Source organism: Varanus komodoensis, unplaced genomic scaffold, assembly GCF_004798865.1.
Source record: "Varanus komodoensis strain SLA01 unplaced genomic scaffold, ASM479886v1 scaffold51, whole genome shotgun sequence".
In the NCBI taxonomy this organism is placed as follows: domain Eukaryota; kingdom Metazoa; phylum Chordata; class Lepidosauria; order Squamata; family Varanidae; genus Varanus; species Varanus komodoensis.
In genome coordinates this window covers 2,899,152-2,918,356 of record NW_025336100.1, presented here as the reverse complement: position 1 = coordinate 2,918,356, position 19,205 = coordinate 2,899,152, and the positions used below count along the sequence as shown (strand labels likewise).

General features: G+C 41.2%; 1 protein-coding gene across 1 annotated transcript in view; it reads right to left on the bottom strand.

Moving 5' to 3' along the window:
* Nucleotides 1-19,205, bottom strand: part of CENPC (centromere protein C) — a 99,341-nt gene that overhangs the window by 62,282 nt on the left and 17,854 nt on the right. Inside the window, exons 5-8 of the mRNA XM_044447405.1 lie at nt 11,563-11,665; nt 5,816-5,948; nt 3,000-3,188; nt 450-1,712 (exon numbers count right to left, since the gene is read on the bottom strand). Coding sequence (XP_044303340.1) covers nt 450-1,712; nt 3,000-3,188; nt 5,816-5,948; nt 11,563-11,665 — 1,688 coding nt within the window. The remainder of the gene's footprint in view (nt 1-449; nt 1,713-2,999; nt 3,189-5,815; nt 5,949-11,562; nt 11,666-19,205) is intronic.

The following is a 19,205-nucleotide window of genomic DNA, read 5'->3' as shown; positions in this document are numbered from 1 at the left end:
GTGTGGGGCTCTTCTGTCTGCCTTCCCTTTCAATGTTATGGAGAAAAGACTAAACAGAAGCCCCCATCTACAGCCAGGGATCGTTGATGCAACAGGGGCCTCGGCAGGCATGGCTTTTTCCACAATAAGCCATTTTTAGGGGTGAAGGGGGTGTTTTGCCCCTTATGTACAACAGTGAAAACCTGTACTTACAAAAATGACTAGCAAGAGGGAAAGTTCCCCCTCATGAAGCACCCAAGGGGCTACAGGTACCCTACTATGCTGACAGATTGCTCTAAAGGTGCATATATCAGGACAGTTGTCAAAGGCTTTGAAGTAGCCCAACATTCAGAAATGGCCCATACACAGTTCTGTCACCTTAGAAAAGTAGCCTGGCCACAGCAGCAAGAACGGGAAAAACGTCAAATATGAATGGAAATGAATGCATAAGTAAAAATTAAAGAACTTACTGCAGAGGATGCATATTGCTGCTTTGTTGATCCTTGGAGGCATTTAACCTTATTTCTGCAGCACACTGTTCACAAGGATTCTGTTCATCAGATATATTTCCATAATCATTCTCTTCCAAGCTTACCAAAGCAGATGGTGTCTTTTGTGCTTTATTTGTTCTTATCTTATGAAAACTTTTACCCCCTGCATCACACTGATCTTCTTCATGTCTACTTTCAGAACTCTCCTCTAAAACCAGCACCTTGCTTTTCTTTCTAGTGCCCCTAACAGACCTTTTAACATTATTACTTCGAGTTTTTATTTGTTTTTCAGGTAGGCTAATATCTGAAGGCTTCTGCTTCCTTACTGATTTAGTATGGGATGACTGTTGAGCTGCAGGACCAATGATTGTAATGGGTTTCAGAACTGAAAGCTGGTCCTCAGAATGCTTGTTTGCATCCCTAGAATTCAGGCAAACCTCTGAGGACAATGATATAATTCCGCACTCTTGCCTATCTTTATTAAGCTTTTCTACTGATGGTTTCATTTTGGAACATATTTGTTTCACAGATTTTTTACTACAAGGTAATTGTTCAGCTATACTTTGCACAGGTAATGCCACCTTTGAAAAATGGTGGTCTTCTATCAGTTCTTCTGAGTACACATCTCTGTTTGTAAAATACTGAAAAGCTTCCTTACGTATTTCTGCCAGGGGCGTAACTTTTGAGCATTTCTGCCTCATACATTGCTCACTTTGGGAAGGCTCCTGTGCCTGTGCAGTATTTCTAAGAGGCTGAGGCTGCACTGAAAAATCATCGCCCTCTTCCAGTAAAGATGCTAGGTCCTCTGACTGATTTCTGCTTGCAGAGTCACCACAACTCTCATTATTTATTCCTGATGCCTTCTCTTTAGAATCCATTTGCTTCCTTACCTCTTTGTTGGCACTAACAGCCAATTTTGACTGGTATTCTACCATAGTCAGTATTTCTTTATTCCTTGAAGCATTCTTCAATCTATCACTAGTTCTTTCAGCAACCTTAGCTACCTTTGTTTTGCTTTGCTTTACTGGTGTTCCTGCAACTAGTTTCTTGGATGCCTGCCCCACTTTTTTTACACTATCGTGCTTGATTCTTTTTTCCCCTCTAGAGGATGCCTCTGTTAAGATATTCTTCTGAGGCTTTTCTTTCTTCTGGGATGCTGAGATCCAAAATGTAGAAGGCACTCCAAATGATTCCTCTATCACAAACTCACACTCATCTTCTGGTTCTACATCAATTACATTTCTAGGAGGGAGGGAAACACATAAAGGAAATCTCAATGTGTTATTTCAGATTTATTCAAGTTATTTGTGATAAACTAAGATATTTTCCAATAAATATTTTCTTAAGAAAATCAGAAATCATTTCCATGCTATACTAAGCAAACTGGACTTTAGCTAGACAGATTTTACACTCAAGATGGCCTCTGACCTGCCTGAAGAATAAAATTCTGCTTGTATATAGCACTCATCCAGTTTTGGATCAATAAAAAAATCAGGTTCTGATTTAATGACAACAAAACCGAGGCCCTGATTGTAACAGGAAAATTCTCATCTGCTAGCACTTAATCTTGCAAAGAAAACTGCAAAGAAATGAGTCTAACATCCCACCATTGATCAGAGAAATATAACATAAGCAGATTTCCTAGGTTAAGGAAGGAAAAAGACAGGTTCTTTAACTGAACAGGGTAGTCTCGGAGTAGACTTCTGTGCAGATGCACAAAGCATAGCCTCTGAACCTTCTGGAGCCACACAGCCCTGTCAGATACCCTCCCTTGAGACATGAGCCACAAGAGAAATGGTCACTTGCTAACACTACCACTTCCCATTGTATAGGCTCAAATACCTTACTTAGTGAGGCCCATCCATCATTGCAGAGGCTGGCCCTATGTCTCGGAAAAAAGCGCTAAGTTCAAGCCTGCAGCCATCTAAGAAAACTAGTCATATACAATATTCCAAGGTAATCTTGCCTGCTTGCAGAGTCAGCAGTCCCTTGATCTCTTTGCTTACAAAGAAACTGGGCAGCCATCTGAGTGAGATGGTATAACGTGGTGTGCTGCAGCAGTAGGGGAATGGACCTAATGGCCTTAATGGCCCCTTCCAACTCTACTATTCTATGATTCTTCGAACCTTCTAGCAGCCCTGTGAGATACCCTCCCTTGAGACATGGGCCTCAAGAGAAATGGTCACTTGCTAGCACTAGCACTTCCCATTGTAAAAGCGCAATGGAGTTATTTAAAAAGTAGTTGAGGAGTTAGTGACTGAAAAATGTGTTGGTGTACGGAATAATAACTTCTTTTCTGAACTCCCATAGAGTGCTAAATGACAGAAAGGTAGATAAATTTGTGAGTTTGAATGTATCAGTTGTACTTGTTTAAAATCCCATGGCTTTACCATATTTGACATATACTTTTTTTTCTTTTTGTACTCTGTTTATGTCAAGATATTCTTTTTAAAAAAGTAAAGGCTCAAATACCTTAATACAATACTATTCTCTAATGAGCTGGTATTTCTATAGTATATCACCTCTTACCGTTGCATAGATCTTTTCACAGCTTCTAGTGATACTAAGGATTCTAAGTGCTTTTTCTGAGTTGATGATGTTGCCAAACTTTTTGGCTGGTCAATGAGCCATTCCTGTGTTTCTTTCCTTCCCTCAGACTCTTCAATGCCTCTAATGTTCTGTAAACTTGTAACAACTGCCTCTTCATCAAAATGGAGCCTGCAAGGGTGTTGGTGGGGAAATAAGCCACATATTTTAATTTGCCAATTTATGCTGGGATTTGTTGTAGAATTTTATCTCTAAAAGCAAAAGGGAGTCATAATATAAATTTATGCATAGTCTTTAATACTGTGATCTGTTCAGATAGAGAGACAGAAATTAGGATTTTTTTTTCAGACACTTGGAAAAAATTGTAAGGAAGGTTCATTACTTACACTGTACTCAGTCCTACTTCTCATCACTGGCAAACATCAACATCCTGGGACACCTTTAGGCTCCCAAATTTATTGTGGCATAAGTTTTTGTGGAGTTCATCAGATGCACACAGTATAATCCCCCGCTTGTATATCAATATATACATAAACATAAAATGCAGTATTTCATTACTTTGTCAGTGTACTGCTGGGAAAAACCAAGTAAATTGTATAAGAAAAAGAGGGAAAAATCCATAGAAACATAGAAACTGAGCAAGTCAGAAGGGGCCTCCCCAGCCATCTAGTCTGACCCCGGTTCTAGCCAGCTCTGCTCATGACATGCCTACCACTTGCAAGTCCAGTCTATTCTTGAACACCCTCACCAATGGGGCTTCAACCACCTCCTGTGGAAGCCCATTCCATACCCTCAGGGTCCTAACTATCAGGAAGTACTTCCTGGCATCCAAATTAAACCTGGGTTCCTTGAGCTTGGCTCCACTGGAGCGCATCCTACACACCTCTGAAGGGGAGAACAGGTCTTTACCCACCTCCGTGTGACATCCCCTCACATACCTATATGCTGCCACCAGATCCCCTCGAAGTCTCCTCTTCTCAAAGCTGAAAAGACATGGAAGAAGGGAGGACCAGTCCGCTGATCATATTTGCAAATGATACTAAAACGGGAGCAGTGGCCACAACTGAGGAGCATGTACTCTGGATCCAGAAGGATCTGGAAAGACTATGAAAGTGGGCAAGGGACAACAGGATGGTGTTCAATGTGGATAAGTGCAAGGTCTTGCACTTGGGGCATAAGAATGGGTATCATAAATACAGGTGAGGGGACAAGTGGCTGAACAGCATTTCTTGTGAAAGGGATCTCAGGGTGCTGGTTGACTGCAGGCTAAACATGAGTCAGCAGTTGGTGTGGCAGTCTAGAGGGCGACCATCACCCTTGGTTGCATAGCTAGAGGTGTGGCTTCTAGATCGAGAGAGGTATTACTGCCACTCTATACAACTCTGGTGTGCCCACAGCAGGAGTATTGTGTTCAGTTCTGGACCCCTCAGTACAAGAGGGATATACCAAGGTTGGAATCAATGCAGCAAATGGCCACAAGGATGGTGGCTGGTTTGCAGGGTAAGCCATATGAGGAGAGACTGAGGGAGCTGGGTCTTTTCAGCCTTGAGGAGACTCAGAGGGAACCTGTTGGCAACATACAAGTATGTGAGGGGGTGTCACATGGAGGTGGGTTATGACCTATTTTCCCCTGCGGTGGAGGGCAGGATAGGTTCCAATGGAGCAAAACTCAGGAAACCAGGATTCAAGGTGGATGCCAGGAAGTACTTCCTGATGGTTAGGCCCCTAGGTCATGGAATGGGCTTCCATGGAAGGTGGTTGAAGCCCCATCAGTGAGGGTGTTTAAAGATAGGCATGGACATGCACATGGTAGGCATGTTTTGAGTGGAGCTGGGGGTCAGAGTAGATGGCTCTGGAGGCCCCTTCTGACTCGCTGTTTCTATGAATGCATTATGTGTCCATTATTTTCCTCATAATTTGCCCTGTTCCTGTGTATATGACTAGAAGCCTTCAAAACACTCTGTATATGTTCTAAAAGCTTGTAGGTGTTTTGTGCACTTCTACACAACCATGCTGTTGTAGATTTTCTCTGCAGAAGGGTTAGTTCCACGATGTTCTCAACAATAAAACTGCAGAGGTTCCTAACAGATAGGTCTCCCTGTGGATCTGAGTGTTCATTCTCTTGGCTGCTCTTCCTACAGCCGACAGTACCAATAATGCTAATAGGGGAGATTATTTATATCTCCAGATTAAAAATACAATCCTTTTATTGCAATGCTGAAGCTTTCTCTTTTCAGCTCTTATTTTTCCCCAGTCTGCTTTTTGACCGACAAATTATGTTTAGGAACCCTTGGGAGCATAAGCTTGCTGCTCCTTCAGCAAGACCTATTTGTAATTGCTATGCAAATAAAAGCTAATACAGGTAAACTAAGTTCACACACACACACCTGTCAAACAGTGTGTGTGCTAAGTTATGATAATGTGCTAAGTTATAAACAATGTATTTTGTGTAATAAAAATAGATCTGATAGGAAAATAATTACATCTTGCAAGTTTTCCTCAAATTTCTGCTGGTTGAAGAAAAATTAGAAGATGCAGACCACATTTCCCCATGGATTCAATTTAAAAATTTTCAATTTTAATTTACAAATACATAATAATTACTCAGTTCACAGACAGAGGAAGAAGCTGGTGCTTGACTGCACAGCTGTGCTGGGCCTCAGAAGCACCTTATTGCCCTTAAATGGCTTGCTTAAACAGACCCTTGATTGTGTCCTGTTACTCCTCACCAGTCTAAAATTATCTGGGAATAGAAATGCTGCTTATACAATTTCTCATTTTGAGCAAAAGAAACTTACATTCCTCCATGTGATTCCTCTTCTTCTTCCAGCAAAAGAGCAACTGATCCTAAAGGCAATGCATCAACAGTCTCATCCAGAGGATACACATAGCTTTCATTTGATGCTTCAGCATTTTCTGATAGATTATCACCTGGTTGTTGTTAGAACAAACAAAATAAACAAAAAACAGCATCTTCACTCCTTCTGACATGTTATCCTCATTTGACATTATCTCCACTTATGGTTCAACTGTTGAATATTTTAGTAGATGTCTCTTGTGACACTTTGAATTGGTTCTGGACTTCAGCTGGCATCCAGTGTAGATGGAAGAGGAGTGGCATGATGTGATTTTGTGGGTCAGTCCTTGTCAATAACCTCACCGTCCTATTTTGAATCAGTTGAAGTTTCCAGATCATTTTTGAAGGCATTCCCACTTGGAGAGTGTTACAGTAATCCAAAAGAGAGGTTACCAGAACATGGATCACTGTGGATAGGCTTTACCTATCCAGATAGGGTCATAGATGGAAAATAAGCTTAAGCTGATTAGAAGGTGCTCTATGCTACTGAGTCCCCTTGAAACTCGAGTGACAATGCCAGAATGAGGAGCATCCTCAAACTATGAACCTTATCCTTTGGGGGAGTACAACCCCATCCAGGACAAGTTGAGTATCTTTCAACTGGACAGATGATCCACCCACCAACAGTACCTCCATCTTGTCTGGACTAAGTCTCAGTTTACTGGCCCTCATTCAGTTCATTACCAAGCCCAGGCAATGAATTTAGCCACTACCTCACCTGGGTTTGATGAAAAAAGAGGTAGAGCTGAGTGTCATCTGTATAGGGATGGCATCTCAGCCCATATCTCTGGGTGACCTTTCCCAACATTTTCAAGTAGATATGAAACAGCATGGAGGATAAAATACAGGTGGTCCCTGAGTTACGAACGTCCCATTTAACAACCCGTCCTCATGAACAGACAGCCATAAAGTCAATTAATTTTAAAACATAGTGCAAGAAATTATCATCACCACAGAGAGATAGGAAGCAAAAGGGGAGCTAGGGGGGCTGCTCTAAAGCATCACCATAGAGAGAAAGTGAAAGGATTAGAGAGGGTGGCCTACAGAGCTGGCCTTCCTGCCCTATCCATCCAGAATGGGCAATCTCTGGCATTTTCTTGTTGCAAAGAGGAGGCACTGGTGAGTTGGGGCAGTGGCAGCAGTGGCTAGAGGTATTTGCAGTTTTTCCACTTTTCCAGTGGTCCTGAGCTCCTAACTCCCATGAAGGTGGAGGGATTACTATATATGATCCGACTTACATACACATTTGACTTAAAGACAAATTTCTGTTTTCTCAGGAACAGGAGCCCTCCTTGGTTACCTGGGGACTGCCTGTAACTCCCTGTGGAATTCCATGGAAAAGTTGCTATGGTGCAGAGCAGTAATCCTGCAGTACCATCTTCTGAAATCAGTCAGTCAGATAGGAGCAGAACCACTGCCTATCCTACCCTAACCCAACTAGCCTGTCCAGAGGGATACCATGGTCAATGGTATTGAACGCAACTGAGAGATAGAAACATAGAAACAGAGCGAGTCAGAAGGGATCTCCTGGGCCATCTAGTCTGATCCCCGGCTCCAGCCGGCACCACTCACGACATGCCCACCATGTGCATGTCTAGCCTATCTTTGAACACCCTCACTGATGGTGCCTCAACCACCTCCCGTGGAAGCCCATTCCGCACCCTCGGGGTCCTAACTGTCAGGAAGTGCTTCCTGGCATCTAAATGAAACCTTGGTTCCCTGAGCTTTGCTCCGTTGGAGCACGTCCTGCCTTCCTCTGCAGGGGAAAACAGGTCTCTACCCACCTCCATGTGACATCCCCTCACATACCTGTATGTCGCCAACATATCCCCTCCAAGTCTCTTCTCCTCCAGGCTGAAGAGACCCAGTTCCCTCAGTCTCTCCTCATACGGCATCCCCTGCAAACCGGCCACCAACCTTGTGGCCCCATGCTGCACTGACTCTAACCTGGCTATATCCTTACTGTAATGAGGGGCCCAAAACTGAGCACAATACTCCAGTTGCGGGCGCACCAGAGTCCTATAGAGTGGCAGTAATACCTCTCTCAACCTAGAAGCCACACTTCTGGCTATGCAACCAAGGGTGGCGTTCACCCTCTTAACCACTACATCACACTGCGGATGTTTAGCCTGCAGTCAACCAGCACCCCAAGGTCCCTTTCACAAGTGCTGCTCTCCAGACACTTGTCACCTAACCAGTACTTATGACACCTATTCCTATGCCCCAAGTATAAGACCTTGCACTTATCCACATTGAACACCATCCTGTTGTCTCCTGCCCACTTCCATAGTCTGTCCAGATCCTCCTGGATGCAGAGTACATGCTCCACAGTTGTGGCCACTGCCCCCGTTTTAGTATCATCTGCGAATGTGATCAGCAGACTGTTCACACCTTCTTTCATGTCATTAATGAAAATATTAAAAAGGGTCAGCCCCAGGACAGAGCCCTGGGGGACCCCGCTTGTCACTGGCAGTCATCCCGATGATTCCCCACTAATGGTTACCCTCTGCTTTTGGTCAGTCAACCATGCCCTAATCCATGAGACAGTGCTTGGTGTATCCCAAAACTCCTCAGTTTCTCCACCAGGATATCATGGGGCACTTTGACAAAGGCCTTGCTGAAATCCAGGTAAACCACATCCACTGCATCCCCTCCATCCAGCCATCTCGAAACCTTGTCATAGAATTCCACAAGGTTTGTCTGGCAGGACATGTTTTTGCGGAAGCCATGTTGTGTGGCCGCCAGCCTCCCTTCCCTATCTAGCATCACTAGATCTCTCTCTGTTATGAGCCTTTCCATTGTTCTTCCTACAGTGGATGTAAGGCTAACTGGACTGTAATTCCCCATGTCCCTTCTACTACCCTTTTTGAAAACTGGGACCACTGATGCCACCCTCCAGTCCTCTGGAACATCACCCGTTCTCCACGAGGCCTCAAAAATGGAGGCCAGCGGGCATGGGAGAACCCCTGCCAACTCTCTCAGTACTCTCGGGTGTAACCCATCAGGGCCTGGCGCCTTTGTAATGTCCAATGCCCTGAGGAGCCCCTCGACTTCAAGGGGGGGTGACTCTAATCTTTGCCCCTAAGTCCCCAGCCCCATCTAATCTCTTATGTGGATCTCCCCTGTCCTGCTTTGGGGAGAACACAGAGGCAAAATAGTCATTTCGCATCTGTGCCTGTTCCCTCATATCAGTCACAGGATCTCCTTCCTCCTTATTTAGCAGTTCCACTACTTGTCTCCCCTTCCTCTTCCTATTTACATGCTGATAGAAGCCCTTTTTGTTGCACTTGATATTCTTGGCAAGTCTCAGCTCACAATCAGCCGGAGCCTTGCAAAGAATCCTTCTGCAACGGGTCTCCTCCTCCCGATATACCCTTCTATTTGCCCCAGTACCCATTTCCTACCGAGGTTTCTCTTCCGTCTAATCCCTCTAACCACTTCCTTTCCATGGCAGTGCTCTCCTTCACCTCCCTACCTTACTAACTAGAGGCATCATCAAGGCTTGCGCCTCCAAAACCTCCCTTTTGAGTGCCATCCACCTCTCCTCAACTTGCTTGCCTTCCAAGAGATCGAAGAGAATCCACAGGATTGCAATCGCTGTCTCTCTCCCAGCAAAGGTCACCCCCAGGTTCCAAAATCAGGTCTGAAGCCTGACTGAAATGGATCTAAATAGCCAATTTCATTCAAAAGTGCTTGGAGCTGTTCAGCTACTGCCCACTCAAAAAACTTGCCCAGGAAGGGCATATTGGCCACAGGCCTATAGTTATTCATATCTTCTGTGTCCAGGCTGGATTTCTTTGAGTGGTCTAATCACAGCCTCCTTTAAAGAGGCTGGCACCACTCCCCCTTTCAAAGAAGCAATTACAGCCTCCTGGATCCTGATGTGAATACAATAAGCCAAGATAAGTGAGGGTTGAGAATAAAGGTAGGAGGCCAAGTCCATTGTCCACATCCTCAGGCCTCAATAACTGAAGCTCATGCAGCAAAACTGGACCAGATGGTCCTCTGTATGCCTCTGTTTATGGAACTGTATCAATTGTAGTATCGAACTTGTGGCAAATCCAAGCAACTTTATCTTCAAAGTGTTTTCCAAATTCATCATAGTGAGCTACCAAGTATTCTACAGTTTCTTTCCTGGCAGAGATTGTAAAAGGCCATAAACCACTCAGGAAAGCTCTGCTGGACAACACTGAGAAGATGTAATGCTGGTGGAAAAGAATGCCTCTTTGCCACTCTCATCACCATGGAGTAGGCTCAAGAGTGAACTCTGTTGTGTTCGGTTAGCACAGGTTCTCCTCCACCTAAGCTCTAGCTGTCTCCCCTCTTGCTTAAGTGCCCTCAGCTCAGGTGTATACCACAAATATTAGGTGTCAAAATATTTTTTAAATAACTGGTGAATAAGTAACAACTGCTCCAATGTGCCACTTGGGCACCTTGAAAGAGTTGCCAATGGTTGTTATTCAGAGATCATATATCCAGGATGAAAAAAGTGTAAAATTGAAAGAAGCCATGATGATGCAGAAGTGACCGCAGCTGCTACAGGGAGAAAAGTCAAGACAGGTCTGCTACTGAGTCTCCTGCAGGAAGACTAAGGGGGAAGGAGCAGTACAATCCTTTATAATCCCAATCATCTGTCAAATTTCTGGTGGAAACAAACACACACTGCATAGCTTATTCAGAGGGTAGTTGTTATGCTATCTGCATGGAAGCACTGTGGGCTAGTTATCCATGGGTGGTTTCAGGTTGCAGGTAGTTTAATGGTACCCTCCCCGCCACTCTGTAAATGCCATAAACATGCCAAATAATACAGTTTTATATGCTGATGTATTTTATGGTGCTGAAGCAGTAAGTTATTTTTAGATGTGGTATGAAAATAGGCATAACATACAGTTCCATTTTCCTCAATATTTCCATTTTCTGGAAATTGTGTATCTTTATGGATAGGTTTAATCTTGTGTTAAAGCCAAATGAATATGTGAAGGAAGATATTAGTGTCGGTACCAACTAAGCTTGCCAGGAAAGAATATCCACAGTCAAGAACAAGTACAGAACATCTGTACCCTGTAGCGCTGGTGGTATTACCACTTCAGGCCTCAGATGCTTAATCTCAGATGGGCAGATAAGTTCACATAAGCAAGGATGGTCTTTGAGATAAATATTCAGGCTTCAAACAAAGGGTGTTTGTTCCCCAGTAATGAATAAATAATGAACAGTAATAAAGGTGGCCCCAATAAATGGAAAAGAACTTTAGAATCCCACATAAAAACGGAATATGCGGTTTCTGGTATGAATGAGAACTTAAACTCTAGTACACTCTAGTCTCATCCACCATCAGATAACTTTTGGAAAAAATAGATTCCACATTATTTCAATGTACTCCATTAAGTTTTCTTGTATATTCTCCTTCCTTGCCCTCAGAAATCAATGGATATAACACCATTCTCTTACATTATGTATAATAAAACCCACATTTTTTCCAGTAGCAAAGTTATCCTACCACTGATTTCCCTTTTTAAGTGGGAAAGGGAATATAGCAGGAATTGGAACTATCACTAAGTTTACATTTTAGGTCATGTGGAAATGCCCTATGGAAACAGAGAAAGCACTGGCAACATTAAAATTTAAACAACAATCTTGACAATTAAAAATCCTTACGTGACTAGCAGTTCAAAAATAAGCATCACCCACCTGAACCTCTGTCTTTTCTATCTGGCGATGGTAACGAGGTGAAAATATTAAAGACATTCTTCAAATAGTTAATCTTATCTGCCTCTGGATCTGTCTGTTTTTTCTGACAACCAAAGGGTGAAGCAGCAGTATTAATAGAAAGAGATGTTGTTAATAACATAACAATAAAGATAACTTGGTAAACAAGATATTGTTTCTGAGACTTCTGAAGCCAGCTGTGGTGCTTTGATGGTTCTCTTACATGGTAACACCATTAATGCAGGGAAAACCACAACTGCCAATATTCAAAGAACAGTTACCTTATTGGAGTGGTTCAGGACTTGACTAGGCTGTCTGTCTGTGCTGAAAGGGTTGCAGGTAGTAAATCATGGCTACTGTGATTATTATATGACTATTCCAATTGTTCATCAGCTATTCCAATTCTTCAACAGCCTTATTCCTAAGCACCTTTAGCACATTTGTAGTTGATAGGGTATGTATGGCCAGCTGTATGGCACCTGCTGAAGCTACAGCCTTTCTGGAGCACACTAGTATAAATAGGATTATTGACATGATCACTCTTAAACAACTTCTCTTGAAATACAGAATTCAATCAGTCCCCTGATTTACTAAGGACTGTGAGTGATAAAGCAGGTTAGGAGATAGCCATAACATAAGTTGCATAAAACGATTTTTATTAATTTCCAATCTAAAATACAAGCAAAATAACCCTACATTTAAAATGCAAACATAAAAAACTTGACATACAATAAAAATAATAATTACACTACTGTGCTACTCACCACCAGGAACAAAGATACACGTTACAGATTTAAAAAAAGCCTTCAGACAAAAAAAAAAACCTTCAGACATTTCAGGACGTTTCCCCCCCCCCCCCTCATTTCAGGACGTTTCCCCCCCGTCATGAATCTTTTGATGGCTCAAATCCTTTCCTTTAATTCAAAACATACTCAACAAATACACCTCAAATCTCATTAAATTTATTTTTCTTTATATGCTTTTTTCTCACTTTAATATCACTTGTTAATTTGTCATGTGATATTAAACTTTATTCTAAACTTCTCTACACCAGTCAAACAATTGGTAACCATATATTATTTTCCAATTCTTAACTATAATTAGTCTTGCTGCAGTTATTCATTTTTATTAATTTTTATTATTCCAGCTCCATTGTTTATCAAATAATGAAAGTAATGCAATCTCAGGGCATATATATTTTACTGCACTATTTAAAAATCTCTTTCCAAATTGTCATTATATATTCACTTTCCCACCATCTAGGGAAATGTGTACCCACTTCACGACCACATCTCCAACATAAAATGGAGTATTTATTATCCATATAAATTCAGCATCACTAGAATTAGGTACCACTTCCATACAATTCTGTAGAAATGTTCCTTCATTCTTACTAACATACATTTCAATATTCTCTTCAGATATTTTCCCAATCTTCATTACTAATGTTTTTTCCTCAAAACTGTTTCCCATCTTGCTTTAAGTGAATCATATTGATCCTGTTCTTCTAATATCATCTTATAAACTTTATATTACTCATGCTGTTGTACAAACTGAGGCCATCTTCCTGGAGGGCTCTTTGCAACTGCTCCCTTTTGTTGAGCCCTCTGTCCAATGGACATGCCTGGGAAGAGGGAGATGTCAGGGGGGTGGTGACAGCTTCTGAATACTAGGAAGACTCATATGTGTGACAGTGGACAAAGCACCTTAATCTGGGCCCCTGGCATGTGGTAGCACACTGTATCTTTGCTAGGTTGTTTAAGAATAAAATTGCTTACATCCATTGTGAATTACAATGGCACAGATCCTACAATGATGCCAGATGAAGCATCCAGTGCACCATCTAGTCATGGCTCATGGGATTAAATTTCAGCAATTGCAGACTAAGAACATAGACATGATATTTGTATAACATTCATTTGCTCAAGATCTGCCCTGTTAACATGGTTGGGATATTAACAAGCTGGGATGGGGAAAAATACATCAGCTGGGTTCAGGAGGTAAGCAATGCCTTTCTGAGAAAGATAGTCCTGCTGTTCTTGAAAGATACTCCTGAAGATATCATCTTTGGACCTTGAGAAGTTTGACTAATATCCAAGGGTTTTTAATATCCCTTTGTTCAACAAAATACTTAAGCACATGGTAACCAACCAGTATCAGCTGTTTGTAAATGACAGGCAATATCTTGATCTGATTCAATCTGATTTCATGGCTGGTTTTGATACAGGAACTTCTTTATTCTGAGAGATGACCTATAGTGACAAATATTTGTCCTGGAAACATTTTGAATCTTGAACTCCTGCTCCAAATTTCCAAATATTTATCCAAAATTAGTTATTGATCTTCCCTAAGTTTCCATAAGCAATAATTGTCTTGAGCTATGATCTCAATAGAGAAGCAAACGAAATATTAAGAAGTTTGAATCAGATAAAAAAGTTGGAAGGAAGGATAAGTGTATAAAGTATGAAGGGGAGCCTTCATAGTACTGCATTTGAGGAACTTAAGGAAATGTGTTTAGCATTTGCTGACAGGATGTGATGTAGTTATATCACCAAAACTGAAGCTGGAAAATTTGTAGAAAAATTACTACATTTTAAAATATCCTGTTTTATGAGAAACATACATGACTGAGTTAACTAATATCTAGAGAAAAATACAAGGATGAAAATCAGGAGAAAGGAGAAAAATACAAATACAAAAATCAAACACAAGTTCTCTCTGGGGTATAACTACCATCTGCCCTAATGAAAGATGAAAGCATGTGTCTCATTGACTTCTCTGCTCCATTTTGCTACAAGCACTAAAATGTCATTGGATGAGATATTTTACTATCTTTAAAAGAACAATGTTCCTAGAGCTAAACTTTAAAAAGTTTTCAAAACATGTTTTGTGTAACAATGATAAACAGCTAGAAGAGGATTGCAAGAAGGGTTATACAAGGAACAAATATGCACATTAAATTCAAACAGTTTTTAGTGTATACTAAGCTATCATAAAAAACAAAGGAAAGAACTGTCTGATTAACAAAACATCAAGAACTGATGATGAGAATACAGTGAAGAGCTATACACAATAAGCAGTGGGACTGAACCACATCAGGATAATATGGAAAATGAAACCAAAACAGAAATCGAACCAGCCATTCTTGAGGAAGAAGTAGCATGGGCAATAAATCAGCTGCCAAACAACAAAGCACCAGGCACTGACAACATCCCTGCAGGATCGCTGAAGCATGTACAAATCAGAACCATAACAGCCTTATGCCAGAAAATCTGGGAAACCAACACGTTGGCAGAGAATTGGAAGTGCTCAATCTTCATTCCCATTCCAAAAAAGGGCAACTCAAAGGATTGTTCTAACTACCAAGCAATTGCCCTCATATCTCATGCCAGCAAAATTCTCCTTCAGATTATACAACGAAGCCAGGCATCTATCATAGAAAGTGTAAATCAATGTATTCTTTGTATTTTTATATTTAATGGTAATTTATTATGTACTATTGTATTTCAATATATTTTATCATGTTGTAAGCCGCCCCGAGGTTTCGGCAAGGGGCGGCATAGAAATGCTATAATAATAATAATAATAATAATAACAACAACAACAACAACAACAACTCCCTGAAGTCCAAGCAGGCTTCCAAAGAACTTTGACATTCCTCCCCCAGAGGAGAGGGGGTTCGCATATTGCCATTTCTGAACCAAAAACATACTGAATCTCCTAAGTCTAGTGTATTTTCAAACATGCTCTTATTATCCTTGAATGTTATTTTATTTTTGCAACTTTTCCTGGAAGCTTTGCTGAAGGGAATATTTTAAATAAATAAAAAGGTTTATGAAGTTCATTATCGTGTAATCTGCCATTAGTACAGCAACCATGAAGCTAAAGCACATAGCAACTTCCCAGTGCATGTACTGAGTCAAAACGAACACACACAGCACTTTACCAGTATCTGTATAATTTTGTCTATGTGGAAGTTATCACTATTCAGTAGGTGTCATATATTAAGAACGAAACTATTGAGCTCCTCTCCCTCATTTTCTTACTTCAGCTAAAATACTGACTATGGGTTCTGTTGAATCTTTCTACAGTGGCCTTTATACTAAATGGTACAGATACCCAGTTCTTAGATTAGAACAGCATATCATGGTACATAACTGGCATACAGTTGATACAAGGAAGCAAAATTCCTTCAAGAAGCTGCCACTGAAGAACCTGCAGGTCATTGCAGGTTTAAGAACTAAATAAGCTGCAATGACCTGAGCAGAGTGGATTCTATTTAAATCAAATCAATTGAAATCATTAGTCCTTAAGACTAAATCATGGTTTTCTACATCATTTACACACATGCCTGCCTTACCTGTCGGAACTTCATTAAAATATTCCCAAACAGGGTCTCTTGAATGGCCTGCTGTCATTATAGGTGTTTTCATCCAGGGAAAGAATAATATGATAAACCTCAGGCTATACACAAAAAGATCCAAAGACTTGTGGAGTGTTCTGCTCAAAAGGTTTCACTTTCATTTTTACTGCTTCCCCTTCCTCCTCCCACTTAGCTTCTTGTGTAGATATATTCCACTCCCAACAGTCTTTCTCCATTCATTGACTGAATTCATTGAATTTAATACAGAAACAAGGCTGGCATGGCACAGAGACCAAGGAAAGCAGGGCCATGGGTGGAAAGATCCTCCCTATGGGCTTTTAGCCAGCCGCCTTTCCACATGACCCTCCTGCACACCTCCTCCACCTGGATGCTCCATCCTAGCCAATGGCCCCACTGAGCTGCTCCTGCTACTTGCACTGCCTTCCTCTTTCATGTGGACTGGCCTGGTTTGTGGCAGAAACCAGGCTGATGCAGGTTTATTTTTCAGATAAAATTCCAGTTCCACTTTTCCTGGAAAGCCTACATCACTGGAACAGAGTAAGTGTACCAAAGGAGACCCAATACCACCCCTTTAATTGTGTCATCCTTGCATTTCTAAGAGCTGAACTGATACTTGTAAGTGGCCTCTTCCTATTCAATGCTTCACCTAGTCTCCAGCAAGTCCAGAAAAGGGAGACACCAGTTGTTCCCCTTCAGTGCACTTACCCCATATTATTTTCTGTGCTTCTGAAATGTTCTATCAGGTCTCTCCTTTCTCTCATTATTTCTTCCATGGTCCTTTGTAAAGTAGCCTAAATACAGCCTTGTTTTGTCAGTTTCCTCAAATGTAGTGATCCAGTCATTATATTAATGAAGCATGAATAGCCATAGTTAGATCTTCTGTTTCAAAGATATGAGGCAGTCACTATATACCCAGTGCTCAAACCAGCTGTAAAAGTGAATCCAAGATCACCTGCAACCTATACACTTGAATCTTTAAAGGAGAGTGCTACCCCACCCAGAATAATTTGGATATGGCTACCAAATTATAGGTTTCCCATCTGTAACCCTGCCTTGTCCTTGGTATATTTTATTAGCCTATATCCATTTCATTACTTACTCTAGGAGTTTTTTTAGAATAACTACACCCATGATACTGTGTGAGATACCTGCAGCAAGCACATAAGATAATGTCATATTCAAAATGCCACAAATGAAGAAGAAAAGGGCATTTGGGATTTTCTCTTCAATGCGGCACCTGCCCAAGTGTGCCGCACAATTCTTCTCTTTTGCATGAGTAGTAGTTCCAAAAGAAAAAACCAAACAAAACAAATCTGAAGTGTCCAAATATAAAGACAATGGCAGCATGTCAATGCATCACTAACTAAGGTTTTAAACCAGTGGCATAACAGCAGCTCAACAAAGAATAATGATCATTTATTCATCTAATAAAGGAAAGATACACCCAATTGAATGCAGAATTCCAGAGAATAGCTAGAAGAGATAAGAATGCCTTCTTAAATGAACAGCAAATAAATAGAAGAAAAAAATAGATGGAGGACCAGAGATCTCTTCAAGAAAATTGGAGATATGAAGGGAACGTTTCATGCAAAGATGGGCATGAAAAAGGACCAAAATGGCAGGGACCTAACAGAGGCAGAAGAGATTAAGAAGAGGTGGCAAGATTACACAGAAAAACTATACAAGAAAGAGCTTAATGTCCCTGATAACCACGATGGGATGGTCACTGACCTCGAGCCAGACATCCTGGAATGTGAAGTCAAATGTGCCTTAGGAAGTCTGAGCAACAACAAAGCTAATGGAGGCAATGGTATTCCAGCTGAGCTATTCAAAATCCTAAAAGACAATGCAGTAAAAGTGCTACACTCAATATGCCAGCAAATTTGGAAAACTCAACAATTGCCACAGGATTGGAAAAGGTCAGTTCACATTCCCATTCCAAAGGAGGGCAATGCCAAAGAATGTTAAAACTACCACACCATTGCACTCATTTCACATACTAGCAAAGTTATGCTCAAAATCCTACAAGTTAGGCTCCAGTAGCAAGTGGACCGAGAACTACCAGAAGTACAGGCAGGATTTCGAAGAGGGAAGGAACTAGAGATAAAATTGCCAACATACGCTGGATCATGGGGAAAGCTAGGGAGTTCCAGAAAAACATCTACTTCTACTTCATTGACTATGCTAAAGCCTTTGATTGTGTAGATACAACAAATTGTGGCAAGTTCTTAAAGAGATGGGAGTACCTGACTATCTTATATGTATCTTGAGAAACCTATATGTGGTTCAAGAAGCAACAGTGAGAACTAGGCACGGAACCACAGATTGGTTCAAAATTGAGAAAGGAGTTCAGCAAGGCTGTATACTGTCGCCCTGCCTATTTAACTTATATGCAGAGCACATCATGAGAAAGGCGGGGCCTAGATGAATCACCAATTGGAATTAAGATTGCTGGGAGAAATATCAACAACCTCAGATATGCAGATGATACCACTCTCATGGCAGAACTAAAGAGCCTCTTAATGTGGGTGAAGGAGGAGAGTGCAAAAGTTGGCTTGAAACTCAACATTAAGAAAACTAAGATCATGGCATCTGGTCTTATCACTTCCTGGCAAATAGATAGGGAAGAAATTTATTTTTATTCCAGCGTCATTTTAATTGTTAATGTTATTTTTATTTTAAAGTTTTTTGGCCAGGGTGACTTATTTTATACAGTTACATGTATTTTATATTGTTATTTATGTATTTTAATTTATTTATTTGTAAGCCGCCCCGAGGCTTCAGCGAATGGGGCAGCCTAGAAATTTTCTAAATAAATAAATAAATAATAAATAAATGGCGGTAGTGACAGATTTTATTTTCCTGGGCTCCAAGATCACCACAGATGAGGACTGCAGCCAAGAAATTAAAAGACACTTCCTCCTTGGGAGGAAAGCTATGGCAAATCTAGATAGCATACTAAAAAGCAGAGACATCACCCTGCCAACAAAAGTGCATATAGTCAAGGCTATGGTTTTCCCAGTTGCAATGTATGGCTGTGAAAGTTGGACCATAAGGAAGGCTGAGTGCCGAAGGATTGACGCCTTTGAATTGTGGTGCTGACGGAGACTCCTGTGAGTCCCTTGGACAGCAAGGCAATCAAACCGGTCAGTCCTAGAGGAGATCAACCCTGACTGCTCTTTAGAAGGCCAGACACTAAAGATGAAACTCAAATACTTTGGCCACCTAATGAGAAGGAAGG